Here is a 17,216-nt window from a genome sequence, read left to right on the forward strand (position 1 = left end):
CAAATCTATCATCTTTTCAGCACTGTATTCTTTCCATACAACATTCTTAGTTCTAGGCACTGAGAATATAATAGTCTGCCACTTCCCCCACCCCCTTTGCAGGGGATATAGTCTAAGACCTCCAGTAGATGACTAAAACCTTGGATAGTATCAAACCCTATATACATTATGTTTTTCCTATACATACATACCTATGATAAAGTTTAATTTATTAATCAGGCACATTATTAAAAGATTAATAATAACTAATAAATAAAACAGAACAACAATAACAATATACTGTAATTCAATTGCCAGTATCACTATTCTTGCTCTTTGGGGTTATTATTAAGTAAAATAAGGGCTGAACACAAACACTGTGATACCATGGCAGTTGATGAGATGGCTGAGATGGGCTACTAAGTGATTAAAGGGCAGGTAGTGTAGTGTGGATACCATGGACAAAGGGATGACTCATACCAGGCTGAACAAAGTGGGATGGTGAGAAATTTTGTTATGTTACTTAGAATGTTGTGCAATTTAAAACTTATGAATTATTTCTAGAATTTTCACTTAATATTTTCAGACTGCAGTTAACTTGGGTAACTGAAACAGTGGAGAATAAAACTGTGTTATTGTACCACAAAAACAAGACACCTTGCTGCCTTCACAGTACTGAAGTTCTGTGAGAGAACAAGGGTAATCCTTATTCTCTATTACCTTAAGCTCTTTATGGGCTTCACAGCAATTACCAAAATCCACACCTGTTTTGTTTTTTGTTTGCCTCCTCCCATTAGCATGAGTAAGAAATATCAGACACAGCTGCAGTTTGCTCACTTGCTTTCTTTATCCCTAGCCTAATACAGTGCCTGGCCTAATACAGTAACTGGTGTTTACGTCCAAGCAAGAATCAATTGGTCAAAGAACTCTCAGAAAAGTCTGAAAGTCTTTGCAGCTGACTTGTGCCAGGACTATAGGCTCCAGAGTCTGAAAATTCATTGTGTACATTAAGAAGCACATGTTCTTAAAATGCTCTGATGTGGCATTTCTGTTTCTCACCAGTAGAAAGAAACCAACCAGTAACAAAGACTAAACCAACTAAGCTTATCTCTATTACATTAAGATTATTCACCTAAAGGGCAGGAGAAGTGCCTCAAGTGATAAACTGTCTGCCTAGCAAGTGCAAGGCCAAGTTCAAACGCTGGTTACCATCCCTCCCCCCCCCACACAAATTATTCATCTGTAAATGAGAAATAGAAAAAAATGAAAGCTTCCGCATTGAGCAACATATATCTGAAATTTAACTCGATGTACCTTTGGTACTATGAGTAAGGTGTAAGTAATTCTAATTACAAATATGAGAACTTCTGTGTAACTGCTATGCATTAAAGATAATTCTGTGCTTCCTACCTGTCTTCAGCTGTCTCTGTCTTTACAAAGGTGAAGACCTCCTGTTAAGAGGATTTTAAAAAATATTCACTCTCTCTTCTCCTAATCCCTGTTTTGGGGCCTGAGGGCAAAGAGCTACTTCATAATTCCATTATGTCCTTTAACGACTAAAGACACTAATCTCCCCGAGTCCTCCTCCTGTATTCCAGTGACTTATCCTGAACTCAGACATAATTGTGGTGCTCACCTCCACCTAGTTATCATATTACTTATCTAAAACTAGTTCTTAACAGAAAAAAGCTTATAGTGCAAGAAAATAATTTCATTTTCTTGAGAAACTAAAGTGTTTGCATACAATATATGCAATTCTCTAAAGTTATAAAATTATATACCATATATGTATCTATTTAAAAGTGTATATAAAAATACAACCTATATACTTATATAACTTATACTAATATAATATTTAAAAGTATCTTTAGACTTCTATATTTCTTTTTTTATTTTTTAATATGGAACGCTTCACGAATTTGCGTGTCATCCTTGCGCAGGGGCCATGCTAATCTTCTCTGTATCGTTCCAATTTTAGTATATGTGCTGCTGAAGCGAGCACTAGACTTCTATATTTCATGTAATAAGCATGGAAAAGTTTTTCAGGTTTGTCCCATGGAGTGTCTGTCTAAATAATAAGCACATGTTAGGGTCTAGGATACAAGGCTGCACAAAGTCTGGTCCCTGACCTCCAGAAACAAGGTAGACAGAGATATTGGAAGATGCTTGGGAAAAGGAGCACAAGAAGAGTCTGGCTGACAAGGGGAAGTAACATTGAATTGAATCCAACTAAGTTTCAGTTAACTGAATAAGTGATCAAGTGGCCTCTAACTTCCATTCCTGCTCTAAAACTGTGAGGTTATATTAAATATCATTGACTGTATTCACATACCCACCTGTGCATTTTATAGAGGAGGGGGTGTTAGTTTGGTCATGAGACATTAGTTGTGATCTTTAAGTGTGGTTCTAGTTTCCACAGTGAGACTCCTATGGGAAGAATTTATAAACTGGATAAGCAATTAAACAAACAGAAAGGTAGCCTAATTGGCTTCCACTGTTGAATTCTGGGACAGGGGAAAATGGAATAGCACTGTCAGTAATGCCTTTGCCTTCCTACTGTGGAGGCTGCTATCTTCACCTCAGGGAAGCAGTGAGGAGGCATGTGTGTGAGGCTGGGGCACAGCTTTTGGTGCAGAGGAGATTAAGCCTTCAGTTGAACTTGATGAAGGTAGATATGTCATGGGTCAGACGTTTCTGTTTCTTAAACATCTAATATGAGGGCTGGTGGAGTGGCTCAAGTGGTAGACTGCCTGCCACGCATTTATGAGGCCCTGAGTTCAAACCCCAGTACTGCCAAAAACAACAACAAAAGATTATTAAACATCTGGTATGAAGCAGTCCTCAGTAAACAGAGATGGGAAAATATTTTTAATGTGCAACTTGCATCTGCTTTATTTTAACACACACTCGAATTAGGCCTTCCTAGCTCTTAGGAAACTCCTATACTACATTTAATTAAAATTTGAGATAATTAAAAAAAATTACTTTAAGATTCTTTTCATCTTTCTTTGACCCCCAGATAAAGAGACATTTTCAATAAGCAAACTGAAAGGAGGAAACAGGGCTAATGGCAGTTTTATCTCTTAAATCTAAATAGTGCTGTCACCAGTGTCACAGACACACACCCATTCATGGATTGAGAACAGACACAAAGCACATCTGGATGCTGGCTACATAAACCTGGAGTTTATCAGCTCTCTGTGTCTGTGATTTTAGAGTATGTGAGTGAATTTTATTTCAATCCTTAATATTCAAATATAACCTAAACATAAACACATAATTAATACATAAAATCTTTTGTATAGATCACAACATCATACACGTATCTTCTATGCAGGGACGTCCACATAGGGTATAATAGACACTTTTTCCCACCCCCCTTCTTCAGGTCCTGGATTATATTATACTTCTGTCTTTTATAAAAGCTGTTCTCTTTGCTTGTGATGTATTCCATTTTGCTCCCTTTTCTGGCTTTAGTTCTTAGTTCACTTGTCAGTCCTCCAACACTGTTTATGACTGGGTTGGAGCCTTATTTCTGAGATATTGTGGCCCTGACCAATCAATAGTTCTTTTGTTTTCACCCATATTCCTTCTTATAAGTATCAAAACTCATACTATACAAAGAGTTCTGGGTTGTGAAAGGGGATTTATTTTTTGCACCTGTCTCTAAAAGATCAATTGTTCTTACCCTTTTCTGTGTCTGATATTTTGCAATTCCTATTTCACTATGCTGGAATATGATTCATATCACATGCATATGTGTATGTATACATACATACATACGTAATTTCTAGATCAATGTGTGTATAAAGGAGAAATAAAAAGAAAGCAATTTACATAGAATATGGCATTAGAATGTAAAAACTTGGGGACAGTTTACATTTTCATTGGGGAATGGAAAAACAGGAGACATAATGGGAAACTCAAATGCTTATATCTCTACTCCAGAGCCATAGTACATACATATATTACAAATGCAGATTGGTTTGGTTCTGTGGGCATTGGTGTCAGGATTTTCTGCATTGAAATATCTCACACTCAAGTTGAGAGCAAAGCAAAATACAATTTTCCCTTAATTTACATATAGTTACATTCCCGGAAAGTTCATATATATTAAAATTGTGGGGGAAAGAATTTTGTGTTTGTACATAAGCAGTTTGGTTTTAGGCTTAAAAAATTTGAGCTGGTCTTTTTTTTTCATTTTGAGATGATCTTTAATCTATGGAGAACATTAGAAATTTGGGATGGGGCAATCTTTCACTGTGCATGACTATTCTGTACCTGACTGAAAAGTCCTATCAGAGGATGCATCAGGAAGGAAACTCCACCTTCCCAAAAGCCTGTAAATTATGGCCCAAATCTCCCCTTCACATTTCCAAATCTCCCCCTAGGGGGCGGTACTGTCCTTATGAGAATTCCTGTTCTTAGCTCAACATCTCAAACTCAAGATGGAAGTCTGGTGGGTGGCAGTCCCAGAAGTGTGCAAATCACAATCAGTTTTTTCCTCCTGCTTCATAATCAAAGAGTTTGGGCACATAGCAAAAAACCCAAAGCAAACCAAACTGTAAGAACTGAATTCAAACTGCTTGGGATTAAACTATGAGCACCCAAAAGTGCTCAAAGCATTCCACTGGAGATCGCTCAGCGCATACAGACAGACCTTTTCTTGGTTGATGAAGAATGCTTCCCAATTCTTTCAGTATTGTGGGGCCAGGGGAAAGGGGGAACAGGTGGAGGAGTAGGGTGGGAACAAGAACAGAGAAAAGATAGAGAAGCATCACAGAAAAAAGGCTGAAGGAGTCAGTCTTTGGCACACATTAGAATTTGGTTCCTGTCAAATATCCCGTCCTACTAACAATGGACAACTTACTTAACTCAAATTCTTCACATATAAATTGCTGTGGTAATAATGGTATTTCATACTATTGTTAGGATGACACATATGTAAAGTGCCAAGCAAAAAAGTAAAATTCACTTAATTTGGCTATCACTAGTATTTTTTCAAAGTTTCAAATGTCCCATTTTCTCTAGAGTATTGCTGTTTAGATATATTCACTTGGAATGAAAATGGTTACTAGACATAAGAAGCAGAAAAAAATTCCATGTTACTTTCAAGATATTCTCTGTCTTGATTCCCTCTTTAAATCTCATACTAAAATATGAAGGAAATCTAACTTATATCCCCATAAGAAAAATGAAGGTAGTATCTTTTAGAAATCTCAAATAATTATAAAATAAGGCACATATAAAAATATGTTAGATGTTTCAGAAGGAGATTGCATTTTGTGTTAAAAAGGAAATGCTTACCAAACTCTTATAGCTTTAAAACACAAACATGAATATTATAGCTAAAATTCCTAGATTTGAGTGTTTTTCTTGATCTTGGTTCTTGATATGTCAATATTTGCATCACAATTAGCATTTTCTGCAGGATATCAAGCAAACTGATTTTAGGAGCATATTTGGAAAATGAACAAAGTGTGACAGAAAACCAAGTATTGTGCCCAAATTTTATGTACAATGTTCTTTTTAATTTTTTTCCTTTTTCTTTTATTATTCATATGTGCATACAAGGCTTGGTTCATTTCTCCCCCTACCCCTACCCCCTTTTAATTTTTTTTTGTAGTACTGTTTTTGTTGTTGTTTTTTAGTGGGTCTGGGGCTTGAACTCTGGGCTTTGTGCTTGCAAAGCAGGTGCTCACAAAGTAGGCTCTCTACTTCTTCAGCCATACCTTTAGTCCATTTTGCTCTGGTTATTTTGAAGATGGGGTTGTCTCACTATTTGCCTGGGTTGGCTTTGAACTGTGATCCTCCTGACCTCAGCCTCCCAAGTAGCTACAATTACAGGTGTGAGCCACCAGTGCCAGGCATATACAATGTTCTTTTCTGAGGATAAACCACCAGCTTAAAAACTACTCAGTCAAGGGCAGAAGACTATGAGAGACCCGTGTTTGTGGACACAGTACATGCTGTTTAGGGGCAAGAATCGAAGTCAATTCTAAGAAAACTTCTTAATATCTGAAACAGTATAAGGATTCCTAGAAGAGAAATTCAATAAATAGCTATTGAATGAACATGTGAAAGAGTTCTTAGAGAAAGCTGCATAAGAAATTTATTTTCCCTTACACTTTAAACATAATAAGAAGAAACTGATACTACAGCAATCTTTCAAAACACTAACAACAGAATGAAACATCGTAACTTGTATACTATTTATATTAGGAATACAACAAGTACAAGTTTTAGAAGAGGTATTTTTCTTAGTATAAATTTCTTGAGAGATTGTAAATCAATGCAATCTCTTTAAAAGGCAATATGCACCCAACTCTTAAAGTTGCCTTAGACTCAGCAATTGCTTTTTAAAGATATCAATAGAAATACTTTTGCTGTCTTAGCTATGAGGATGTTCACCATAGCATTGCTTATAACAGGTAATTTCAAAATAAACTAAATATCACATAACTATCTCCATCTGTGGCAAGGAGTTTTTCTAAAGTAAAAGAGAGGTGCTTGGAAGATTGGCAGACCTGAGTCTGAATCTTCCTGCAATACTTCTCAGCAGGTTAATAGCCTCTCCACAACTTTTGACATGTTCTGTGAGAACAATGGCTACTTTGAGTTGTTGAGATTGAAATAATGAATTAAAATGATACATGGAAAGAACTTGACAACAAAGATTGTCATCTACTCTTTTTCCTTTGCAACCTTCCTTATGCAGATAAAATAAAGATTAGGCTTACCAGGAGGCAAAACAAAGACTCTTAAAATAGAGGTGGTAGGAATCTCATTTAAAATCATTCTTTGGGGTTTCATCTGCAGTACAGCAGCTCCCTGGCTGCAATCTACTGAAACAGAAGGGCTTTTGTTTTGTTTTGTTTTTGTGGTGGTACTAGGGCTTAAACTCAGGGTCCTGGGTTTGCTAGGTAGGCACTCTATCACTTGAGCTTTTCCATCAGCCCAACATAAGGGTTTGTTAAGAAAAAAAAAAAGCATAAAAATAAAATTGTCCTAAATCAATTTGGGAAATCCATAATAAATATATTTGTGTTTGAAAGAGGAGTACCTGATGACAAGGAATTGATGGAATGCATCTTGTTTGCTTGGCAAATATGCAATCCATTAAATAGATCTATAGAATATTGATTATATTACAAGGCATCCTGCTAGACAAAGGAGTTGGGAACAAAAAAGGGAGGTGATTCCATTAACTGAATAGAGAAATGAATGAATGGATGGATGGATGACCAATGAATGCTGGACCTTTTCTGATTTTCCTCAACTCAATCACCAGTCTTTTTCTGAGCTGCTTCTCTTGTTTCACCTAACATTTTCTTTACTATGGCATTGAGTAGTGGGAATTCCTTCAAAGGCTTGACTAAAATATAGTCATCCCATTTGGCTCAATTTAGGTAAGAAGTATATATGCAGCAAACCTTTGCGTGGGTTTCAAAACTTTCAAAATAAAAGTTTAAAAAACCATAATAGAAGGTAATTACTATGACATGTATCAACGGCTTTATGTCATCATTGCTTATAACAAAAATAATCAGAAATGATTCTGATGTCCCAAAGAGGCAAATAACTAAGAAAACTCACATAATCAAGAGGATAAAATACTGTACAGCAATTAAGTGACATGCGTAGACTTTGCCAATTCCTGGAAAAATGTAATGAAATTGCATGAAATGGGAAAAAAGTAGAATATAACTCATAATTATAGCAATGAAAATATGTGTGATACACATTTATAAAAAATGTCTTTGGCTAGGTAGGACTATTATTTTCTCTTCTAGGTAAGGTTGCCCATATTTATAATAAAAATAAATAATTAACACCTATAGTAAATCCTCTTTGCTAATCAAATTTATCCTACACTGGAGGGCAGAATGGCTAGGGAAAATTGCCTGCTCGTGAAAACCAGGATCATCTCTCAATTTCATGTTAATTTGCAGTGATACTTTAACAACTGACTCCCAGTTACTGATGACAGTTTATCCTACTGAATAGAACCTAATGGCAGACTTGGGGTATTTTTTAATCTGAGTAATTATTCAGAGAAACATACTCAACACAAATATTTGATCACTACTGTTAGATTTTATCTTTACATGATAACCACTTAATCCTTTAGCCACAAGAGTGCATATCAGGTTAAAAAAAAATAAGCCTGCTGGCTTTCACCATTCCTGTGGTTTGATTTCATGTAGGATAGATCAGAATAGCTGGTTCACATTTGGAAAGAGAGTCCCCCACTGTCTTTCATGAGCACTGTGTTTGAAAAAGTAAAAACTTACCAAATCATTTACTACTTAAAATTAACATCATCATCTTGTAGTTTAAATGATGGCGGCACAATAACTCAAGTTAGCTGTGTTCTAGATTTCCTTTATTAATATAATTAGAATTCTTACATCTTTTTAAATTGCTCTACTCTAGCCCTAGGGGAAAATGATTTCAAAAGATTGAATATAAATGCTGATTCAAGATACAATTTCTCCACACTCAACCTCTATAAGTTGGGCTTATAGACAAATATAGAGTAATTCTGGCACCAACTCTTTGGCAATGTTGTTTTAAATTAAAGGTCCTACTATACATAGCCCAGGATTTTTGTTTTGCATTGTATGTTTATACTTTTTCTTTACTATAAGAGCCGTAGTCTTAATTCTTTTGAAAAATGATTACTTAGGAATATGGTCATTAAGGGAATCCTGACTCAAAAACTCAGCTAAAATCCAGGAAAGTTTGAACACACCTTCCAGAGTTAAGATCCAAACTGCATAAACTATACAAAACTTTTAACTCAAACATTAAGTTTTCTGGTAACATTTGGGGGGGGAGTATCAATATAAGATTAAGAATAATAACATCTGATAAAATTATTTGGCTCATCCAAAGTGATTTTGGAGTCAATCCTGGCTAAAAATTTGCCTTCTGGGGTTGGGGATGGAGCTCAGAGCACTTGCTAGCATGTGTAAAGCCCTGGGTTTGAACCCCAGGGACCCCCTCCCTACCAAAAAGAAATTACCATTTGAGTGAGCTTAAACAAAATAATTTCTCTATGACTCAAATTTCCTGTCTTCAAAAACAAGAATATATATACATATATAATTTAAACAATAAAACATAATTAACATGAATGTGCTAGGAGGAACATCACTTACTGGTAACATTTATATTTAGCAATTGTCTTCTTCAAATGAATACATTTAAAACAGATTTTAGTCACAGAACTACTTTGACTTTGCGAAACTTTAAGCCATAGAGCTAATTATATCTGATAAAATCTTACCAACAAAAGTGCACTATTTTGTTTTTTTTTTTTTAAAGAGACTTGAAGAAATGGTAGTAAAAGTCCAAATCATATTTAAAGAAGCCAACAAAAAGGTAAACTGAGATGACAAACACTTCCTTGGGAGACGTTACTCCTGAAAAGAAACTAAAATACACATCCCAGATAAACAATGTCAGATCCAAAAAGACAGCACTCCAGTAACAGAAAGGACTCAATGACACGGAATTACAATAGAAAAGCGCAGTAAAACGCAGTTCACCTTTTTACTCTCCTGACAAAACAAAATAACAAACGAAACCAGAGAACCTCCAACTCTCATGGCACTGGCTAACCTGTCTGGAGGCCGTCGGCGTGGTGTCATGGAGAGGGGACAAGAGGCTGAGGCATATTTAATGGAAGAAAGGCAGGGCTGAAGGCTGGGGACAGTGTGCAGGAGGCGGACCCTACCTCTCACGGATTTCCCAATACTGTGCAGGTGAGTGATAGAACTGTAGTTTTGGGCAACTCTCTTCAGAAACGCTTCCATGTCTTCCTGGTGGTGGTATCTGAAATCCAGCGCAGCTGCCAAAGGCAGGAGAAGCCCTAGCCAGAGGCACGCGAAGTCCATGTTCTAGAGATGATAAAAATAAGAATAAAAGCTGAGAACCGACGGAGGAAGCAGGGGACATTCCTAGCTCGGGCTTGCGCTCCACTCTCAGGGGTCCGTGACATCACGCTTCGAAGAAGGGGAAAGTTGGAAGCCACACTCGGGGAGTTAGCAGTGCCAGCGGTGGCGGCGGGAGCACGGGCAGCCCTTGGTGTCACCCCCAGCCGCGCCCCGTCCCGTCCGGTCCCTCCTCCTCCTCCAGCAGCTGCAGCAGCTGCGCCCGCCCCGCGCGCATCTCACCCCAGCTCGGGCGCGCATCTCCGCCCGCCGCGGGCCGCAGGGCCGTGCCGGGCCGGGAGTTATAGCCCGGTCAGGGGGGCGGGCTCACCCTGGCCCCGCCCCCGACATCCCGCCGGCCACTCGGGCGCCGCGCGGGCTCCTCCTGGGCGGGGCCTCGGCCGCCTTCGCACCTAGGACAGCGCGCGCCCGCGCGCCGGGGTTTCAGGGTGCGGCCGCCTAGGCAGGTGGGCGGCGGACGGCGACTGCAAAGCCCAGCAGTAAGCTCGCTTGCGGACGCCGCCTTTACCCGCGCCCCGGGTTGGAAGGGGGTCCTGGCTTCGGCCACCGCTGCCCCAGCGCGCTCCGTCGAGGGGCCTCTAGCTGTCCGCCTCAGCGGCGACTTTCCCGCGGTTGATGGTCTCCAGGCCCAGCTCTGTAATTGCATGATGGACTTTTAGGATAAAAGAACGTGCATGCGTGCGTGTGTGTGTGTGTGTAAGAAAAGTGCTGTCAAGTGTGGAGTACGGAAAATTTCCGACACGTTTATATGGTGGATGGGATTTGACCAAATGAGTTACATTTAAAACGAATTCACAGAGCCACTGTTGAAAATCCGATTCACCCATTAGCCAATTTCGGTTCTCTCCTAAAATGCTGCCATCTGGAAGGATGGGATGGTCTGTGTTTGCATTAAGGTCAATAATGATCACTGAAGTCTGAGGGGTGGTGTGGAGGCGCAGGCCGTCCTCTACATACTAGCCGATGGGTTTGGGGAGCACTGTCAGAGACTTAAGGACCCGTGCAATCGTCGGGAATACAGAAAGTTCGAAAGCCACTGATTTTAGATAGCATTCTTCTCTAACAGATTAGAAATACTGATGTCAGGGCCCTACTCCAAACGAATGGAGCAGAATTTCCCTCGGGGATCTGCGAGAAAGTATTTAAAAAGAGACCTTGCATGACTTCTGCGTGTCTTCCAGAGTGGAGAACCACCTGACCCGACTTTGTTACAAATACAGATGCTGTTGGTAGAACTGAGTTCCTGGGTATCTCTGGGCCCTCTGAGACTTGGGGCAGCAGAATCCAGGGGTTTAAGAGCCAAGACTGTGGTGTCCCACCAGGCTGGGTGCCTGTCCTAGCTCTGATGCTTGGTTGTGCCAATTTGCTGTGCCTTAGTTTCCTGGTTTGTAAAATGGAAACCATAATTTTACCCGAGAAAAAGTGGCAGGCATATTGTGAGACCCATAGGGTATTTAGTAAATAAACAATCCAGTTTAATTCATAAATCTTTAAAGAGAAATTTCAGAGTGCTGGAAACTCTTAATATGACGCTGTTAGATCTTTTAGTGGCTTTTTATGCTAACTGTGATTTCCACCAGGTGACTTGAAGAGGTTCTCCTACTCAGTAATCAACAGGCCTGAGAGGAGGGGGACTGTGCTTACTGAACCTAATCTAGGCAAAGTTAGTAAAAGGGATGGGAGTGGCAGGTTATAGTAAATAAAGTGAAGGATTGTTGATGTACAAAGAAAGCATGCACTGGTGACAGAAGCAAAGGGAAGATCTACACTTCTTGTAGTGGTGCTGTGGCTGAGGCTGGGAAAAATGGTGACCTCTTCAATGCCAAGATGGTAATTGCCAGTACTGTCGAGCCAGAAAAACAAAGGAGTAGTGTGCAGTTGAAGTTGCTGCCCTTGGAGTTCACACTAGGTAAGAAGGAAAGCAAATTCAGGAGACAGAGAATGGAGTTAGGAAATACAAAGGACAGAAGTCTGAGCGTTTAGACCTAGTGATTTCTCTCTCCGCCCCCTGTAATCCAGGTACATAGACATCACCTGGGAGCTTGTCCAAACTGCAGAATCGTGTCCCACTCCAAGTCTACTGAGTCAGAACATCTTCTTAGTAAGATTTCCAGATAATTCATCCCTGCAGTCAAGTTAGAGATACACCGGTCTAGAGGCTAAAAAAAAAAAAAAGTTCAATGTTAGAGCATGACAGGTACAGGAAAATAAAAGATTAAACTCACAGAGGAACACAATAAAGTTCAAGATTTCAGAGGGATCTTTCTAGGCACACCATTAAAGGAAAACCCATAATAAAAAGTCTGATAATTTGGCAACTTAAAATGTATGCCTTCTGCACAGGAAAACCCAGCATAAAGTTACAAGAAAAATGGCAAGCAGGATGTTAGGGTTTAGGACCTGTCCTCCACAGCTTAGTATTGAAGGCTTGGTCCTAATGCAGCAGTGTTCAGAAGTGGGGCTTTTGATTGGATCATGAGGGCTCTGATTTCATCACGAGGTGAATCCACTGGTGGGTCTGTAATTTGATGGAGTTATTGGGAGGTGATGGAAACTAGGAGGTAGACCCTGATTGGAAGTCACTGGGGACAAGGTTTTGAAGGGTATTTCTTTTTTCTTTTTCTTTTGTTTCATCTTCTTCTTCTTCTTTTTTTTGGTGTTACTGGGGTTTGAATTTGGGGCCTTGTAATTATGAGACAGGTGCTCTACCACTTGAGCCCCAGCCCTTTTTAGCATTAGTTATTTTTCAGATAGGATCTCACACTTTTAGCCTGGGGCCAGCCTCCTGCAGCAATCATCCTGCCTACACCTCCCTCATAGCTGAGATTATAGACACAAGCCACCATGACTACTTGTTTATTGAGCTGGGGTCTTGCTAACGTTTTGCCCAGGCTGGCCTCAAACTTTGATCACCCTGATCTTTGCCTCCTGAGAAGCTGGGATTATAGGTATGATCACCACACCCTTGAAGGGTATTTCTTGTCTCTGGCCCTTTCTGCTTACTCTCTACTTCCTGCCTGCTGTGGGACAGGCAGCTTCATTCCACTGCGTGCTCCCACCATGGTGTTCTGCCTCACCATGGCCAAGTATCTATGGACCGAAACCTCTGAAACCATGATTCAGGAGAAATCTTTCCTCTTTTAGGTTGTTTTTCTCAGGTCTTTTGTCATAACAATGAAGGCCAGCTAACACATTAAAAAACAGAATTAGTAACTCTTGCAAAATCAAGAACAGGGAAAAGACATTACTAGGCAGTTCATAAAAGCAGCAATACGAATTGCCAACGAACATAGCAAAAGTTACCAACCTGGTTAGCAATCAAAGAATTACAAATTTAAAGGACAAAATAATATTGTGTTTTGCTTATCACTTAGAGTGATTTAGAAAGATTGATCATGCTACAGATGGCTAGGGAGTGGGGAAATGACATTTATCCTATTTCAATTACTATACACTGTTACTGTTACACATTCTGGAGGGCAGTCTGGGAAAACACAACAAAATTTTAAATGCTCTATTCCTTCTATAGAAGCAATTTGAAGATATGCTGAGTTTATGCCATGTATACTAGAAGCTTCAAAATATCACTTTTGTAAATTGTGACATAAGTAGATAAAAGCTAAATGTCAAACAATAACAAGTTGACTAGACCAGTAGTTCTCAACAGGAAGGAGACTTTGGCAGTATCTGGAGACATTTTTGATCATGGAGACCTGGGGAAAGGTGTTTTGGTATTTAGGACTGATGCAGGGGACAGGGAGGTTGTTAAGCATCCTACAATGCACAACCTGTCTCCCACAACAGACTTATCCAATGCAAAATTCCAGTAGTGCTGAGGTTGAGAGCTCCTGGGTTAGCCATTCAGTAAATTATTTTTCAGTCATGATAATGATGTGGCCAGTATTTATTGACTTGGAGAGCTGCGTCATTCAGTGGCAAAAAAGCAGATAATAAAAGTAAAATGAGTAGTAGGATCTCTTGCTACAGCAGATAAATAAAAAACTTTTCCTAGTAGAAAGTTTCAAAGCTTACAAACATGCTGAGTGCTAATCCTGGGGTTGTAATTTTTAAATTTTCTTTTTTTTAACCTTTATGTAAAGTTTTAACATTTTTCTAACAAAATAATGCTTCTTTTAATAACAAAAGAGGAGATTTCTATCTAAAAGCAAAGCTGAGCAAAAAGCACAGAAGCATTAGAGATGAGCAGTTCTGAGTATAGATTAAAATGTCTTTGGAGTGAATCACAGAACTGAAGAGGAAGTAAAAGGTCACTGGAAAAATGGGATGTTAAGGAATTTAAAAACTAAGGTTTTGGATTGTCCTTGCTTAAGGACTTAGAAATCCTCTAATACAGTAGCAAGAATTGGAAGAGAGTTAAAAAAATGCAATCAGGGGCTAAATACCTCAACAGTTAACAAGAGAGGAAAGAACAGTATAAGTAGACTCTGTGACTTTTGAACTTTTTTCTTTTGAAAGTGTCACAAGAACATGTGAGTGAGATAAAAGGCAAATTAAAAACCTGTAATTTTCATTTATGTTGAAACATCCATTCCTATGGTGCATTTAGCTGTCAGTTGGTCCCCAGTGTTGCACATTTCTTGCTAATATTTCATGATCATTAGCATTCTTAGACTAAGTGCATTGTTGTCTCTTTAAGTCAATTCTTAGGCATTGCTAGGCAAAAGAGCATGTGCATTTTTAAGACTTAAAACACTTGACCAAATTTTACTCTGATAAAATGTCAAATGTATAAATTTCAAACTTAAAAAATAGTTCTCATAAAAGCACAGAGTAAGCACAGACTAAATTTTTATTTTAATTTGTTAATGATGAAACCAGCAGCATAACAAGGTAGGTTCAAAGAAGGATACAAGAAAGTAAGAGTAAAGAAAAAAGCTGAAATCATTCTAAATTATTGCTAACCCAAATATTAGCCTGATTAATGTCTTAGGGCAATAATCCATAGTAGAGCAGAAGTCATTTTTATCTATGCAGGACAAAATTTTTCTCTCTTCCTCTCTCTCCTGGGTTTTGCTCTATAGCTGAGGCTAGCCTCAAACTTGTGATCCTGCTACTTCAGCCTTCTGAATGCTAGGATTACAGGTATACACCACCATACCTGGCTTTATATTTCTATTGGACAAAAATACTAACATGCTACTAATTTTCTACAAGTTAATATCTACATTTACACCTTAAAATGTATAAATCAATAATAACTAGCAAGTCAAAGTTTGATTCACTTTGGGTTAATTGATCCAATTAAGTGGATTTATAAGCCAGGGTCCTAGCATGAAAATGAAAACTAAGCAATTTTCTATTAAGTCAGGGTCTCATGAACTTTCTGCCCAGGCTGGCCTGGAACCTCGATCCTTTGATCTCAGTCTCCAAGTAGCTAAGAAAACAGTGTGAACCGCTGGCTCCCAGCAATATTCTAATTTTTTCATGTCTTTTTGGTCTCATTTTAAAAAATTAACTGATTTTTTAGAGCAGTTTTTGGTTGGCCCCCTTTCTCATGCCTCTCCCCAGTTTCTCAATTATTAAACTTTTCTCCTTTTTATTAGCATACATAAATAATACAAGGGGGGTTTCATTGTGATAGTTCTTTAGATGGGTACATTGTACTTTGAACAAATTCACCCTCTTTATTATGTTCCCTTAGCCTCTTTCCCCTCTTTTCAAACAGTATTTTGTGGGTTTCATTGTGCTATCTTCATATAAGTTTTTTCAGTTATTTTTGTTGTTGCTGTTGTTCGAGACTGGGTCTTCATGCTGGACTTAAACTCTCTATGTAGCTTGGGCCTCAGCCTGCTGAGTGCTGGAATTACAGGTGTGTGCACTACCATACCTGACTGGCTTCTCATGATGGTTTTGATTTGCATTTTTCTGTTGGCCGCCGTGTTGAATATCTTTTCATATGCTTGTTGGTCATTTGTAGGTCTTCTATAAAGAAATATCTTTTCAAGACTTTTGCCCATATTTTAATCAGGATATTTCTTTTTAATTGTTGTTGCTGTTTATTACAGGAACTCTTTATATATAGCCTGGTTATTAATCCATTGTCATAGATATGGTTTGCAAATATTTTCTCTGGTTCCATAGTTTGCCTTTTTACTATGATGAGTTTTCTTTGCTGAACAGAAGTTAAATATAATGCAACCCATTTGCCTGTTTTTGCTTTTGTTGCCTGTGCTTTTGACGTCCTAAGAAATCCTTGCCAAATCCCATGTCTTGAAGCTATCTCTGTCTGTGTTCTCCTAGTCCTTCAGTTTCATATCTTATGTTTAGGTGTTCAGTCCATTTTGAGTAAAGTTTTATATGTGGTGTAAGGGAAGGGCCTAACTTCATTCTTTTGAGTATAGATACCCAATTTTCTCAACACCATTTGTAGAAGACACTTTCCTTTCCCCTTTGTGTGGCTTTGGAACTCTTTTCACAAATCATTTGACCAAATTCATGAAAAGTTTCTTTCTGAACTTTGTTCTGTTCCACTGCTCTGTATATCTGTATTTATGATAACACCATGCTATTTTGATTATTATAGTTTTTTTTTTTTTTTTGTAGTACTGGGGCTTGAACTCAGGTCCTACAGTTTGAGCCACTCCACCAGCCCTTTTTTGTGATGGATTTTTTTGAGTAGGGTCTCTCAAAGTATTTGCCAGGGTTGGCTTTGAACTGTGATCCTCCTAATCTCTGCCTCCTGAGTAGCTAGGATTACTGGTGTGAGCCATGAGCCCCCAGCTTGTTCTTTGTTTTGAACTCAGGAAGTCTGCAGCTTTGTTTTTCTTTTTCAAGATTGTTTTAGTTATTTGGAGTTTAGGAATTTTTCTATTTCTATAAAAAATGCCATCGGGATTTTGATAGAGATTTCACTGAGTACATAGATGGCTTTTAATGACTGTTGTGTAGCTGGTAGTTGTCCTTGGTAAGGCTCACATTTGATAAAATGGTAGCAAATCCTGTGTCTGTTCTCCATTTTTGGGCTGGTGGAGTGGCTCAAGTGGTAGAGTGCCTGCCTAGCAAGCATGACACCCTGAGTTCAAACCCCAGTACTGCAAAAAAGAAAAAAAAAAGCTCTCTGCTCCCCATTTTGGCTATTGCATTCCAATATCAGAGACACATTGGCTTAGAGTTTAGAAGAAAGTGAAGGTCACTGAAAGCAGTTCAGTGGCCCTCCGACTCATCTTACTCAAGTTTTACCACTCTAATGTGAAGAAAATCTGAGCCACAAAGTATGCTAAGAAAAGTAAGGAGAAGGAAGATTTGCTTAAAAAAATG

General features: G+C 38.7%; 1 protein-coding gene, 1 non-coding gene and 1 pseudogene across 3 annotated transcripts in view; all 3 read right to left on the reverse strand.

The window, feature by feature from the left end:
- Positions 1 to 10,204, reverse strand: part of Cpm (carboxypeptidase M) — a 71,126-nt gene extending 60,922 nt beyond the window's left edge. The window contains exons 1-2 of one of the 2 annotated variants that reach the window (XM_020174578.2): positions 10,161 to 10,204; positions 9,722 to 9,884 (exon numbers count right to left, since the gene is read on the reverse strand). In XM_020174578.2, coding sequence (XP_020030167.1) covers positions 9,722 to 9,884; positions 10,161 to 10,178 — 181 coding nt within the window. In that variant the 5' untranslated portion in view covers positions 10,179 to 10,204. Of the gene's footprint in view, positions 1 to 9,721; positions 9,885 to 10,160 lie in introns of those variants that run through there. The other variant, XM_074083871.1, reaches the window with a different exon arrangement.
- On the reverse strand, positions 1,875 to 1,981 carry LOC141426005 (U6 spliceosomal RNA). The gene has a single exon (XR_012451119.1). It is a non-coding gene; the product is annotated as a U6 spliceosomal RNA (small nuclear RNA).
- Positions 3,562 to 3,662, reverse strand: LOC141410647 (small nucleolar RNA SNORA40; annotated as a pseudogene).
- Positions 10,205 to 17,216: the final 7,012 nt, after the last annotated feature.

Source organism: Castor canadensis, chromosome 8, assembly GCF_047511655.1.
Source record: "Castor canadensis chromosome 8, mCasCan1.hap1v2, whole genome shotgun sequence".
In the NCBI taxonomy this organism is placed as follows: Eukaryota; Metazoa; Chordata; class Mammalia; order Rodentia; family Castoridae; genus Castor; species Castor canadensis.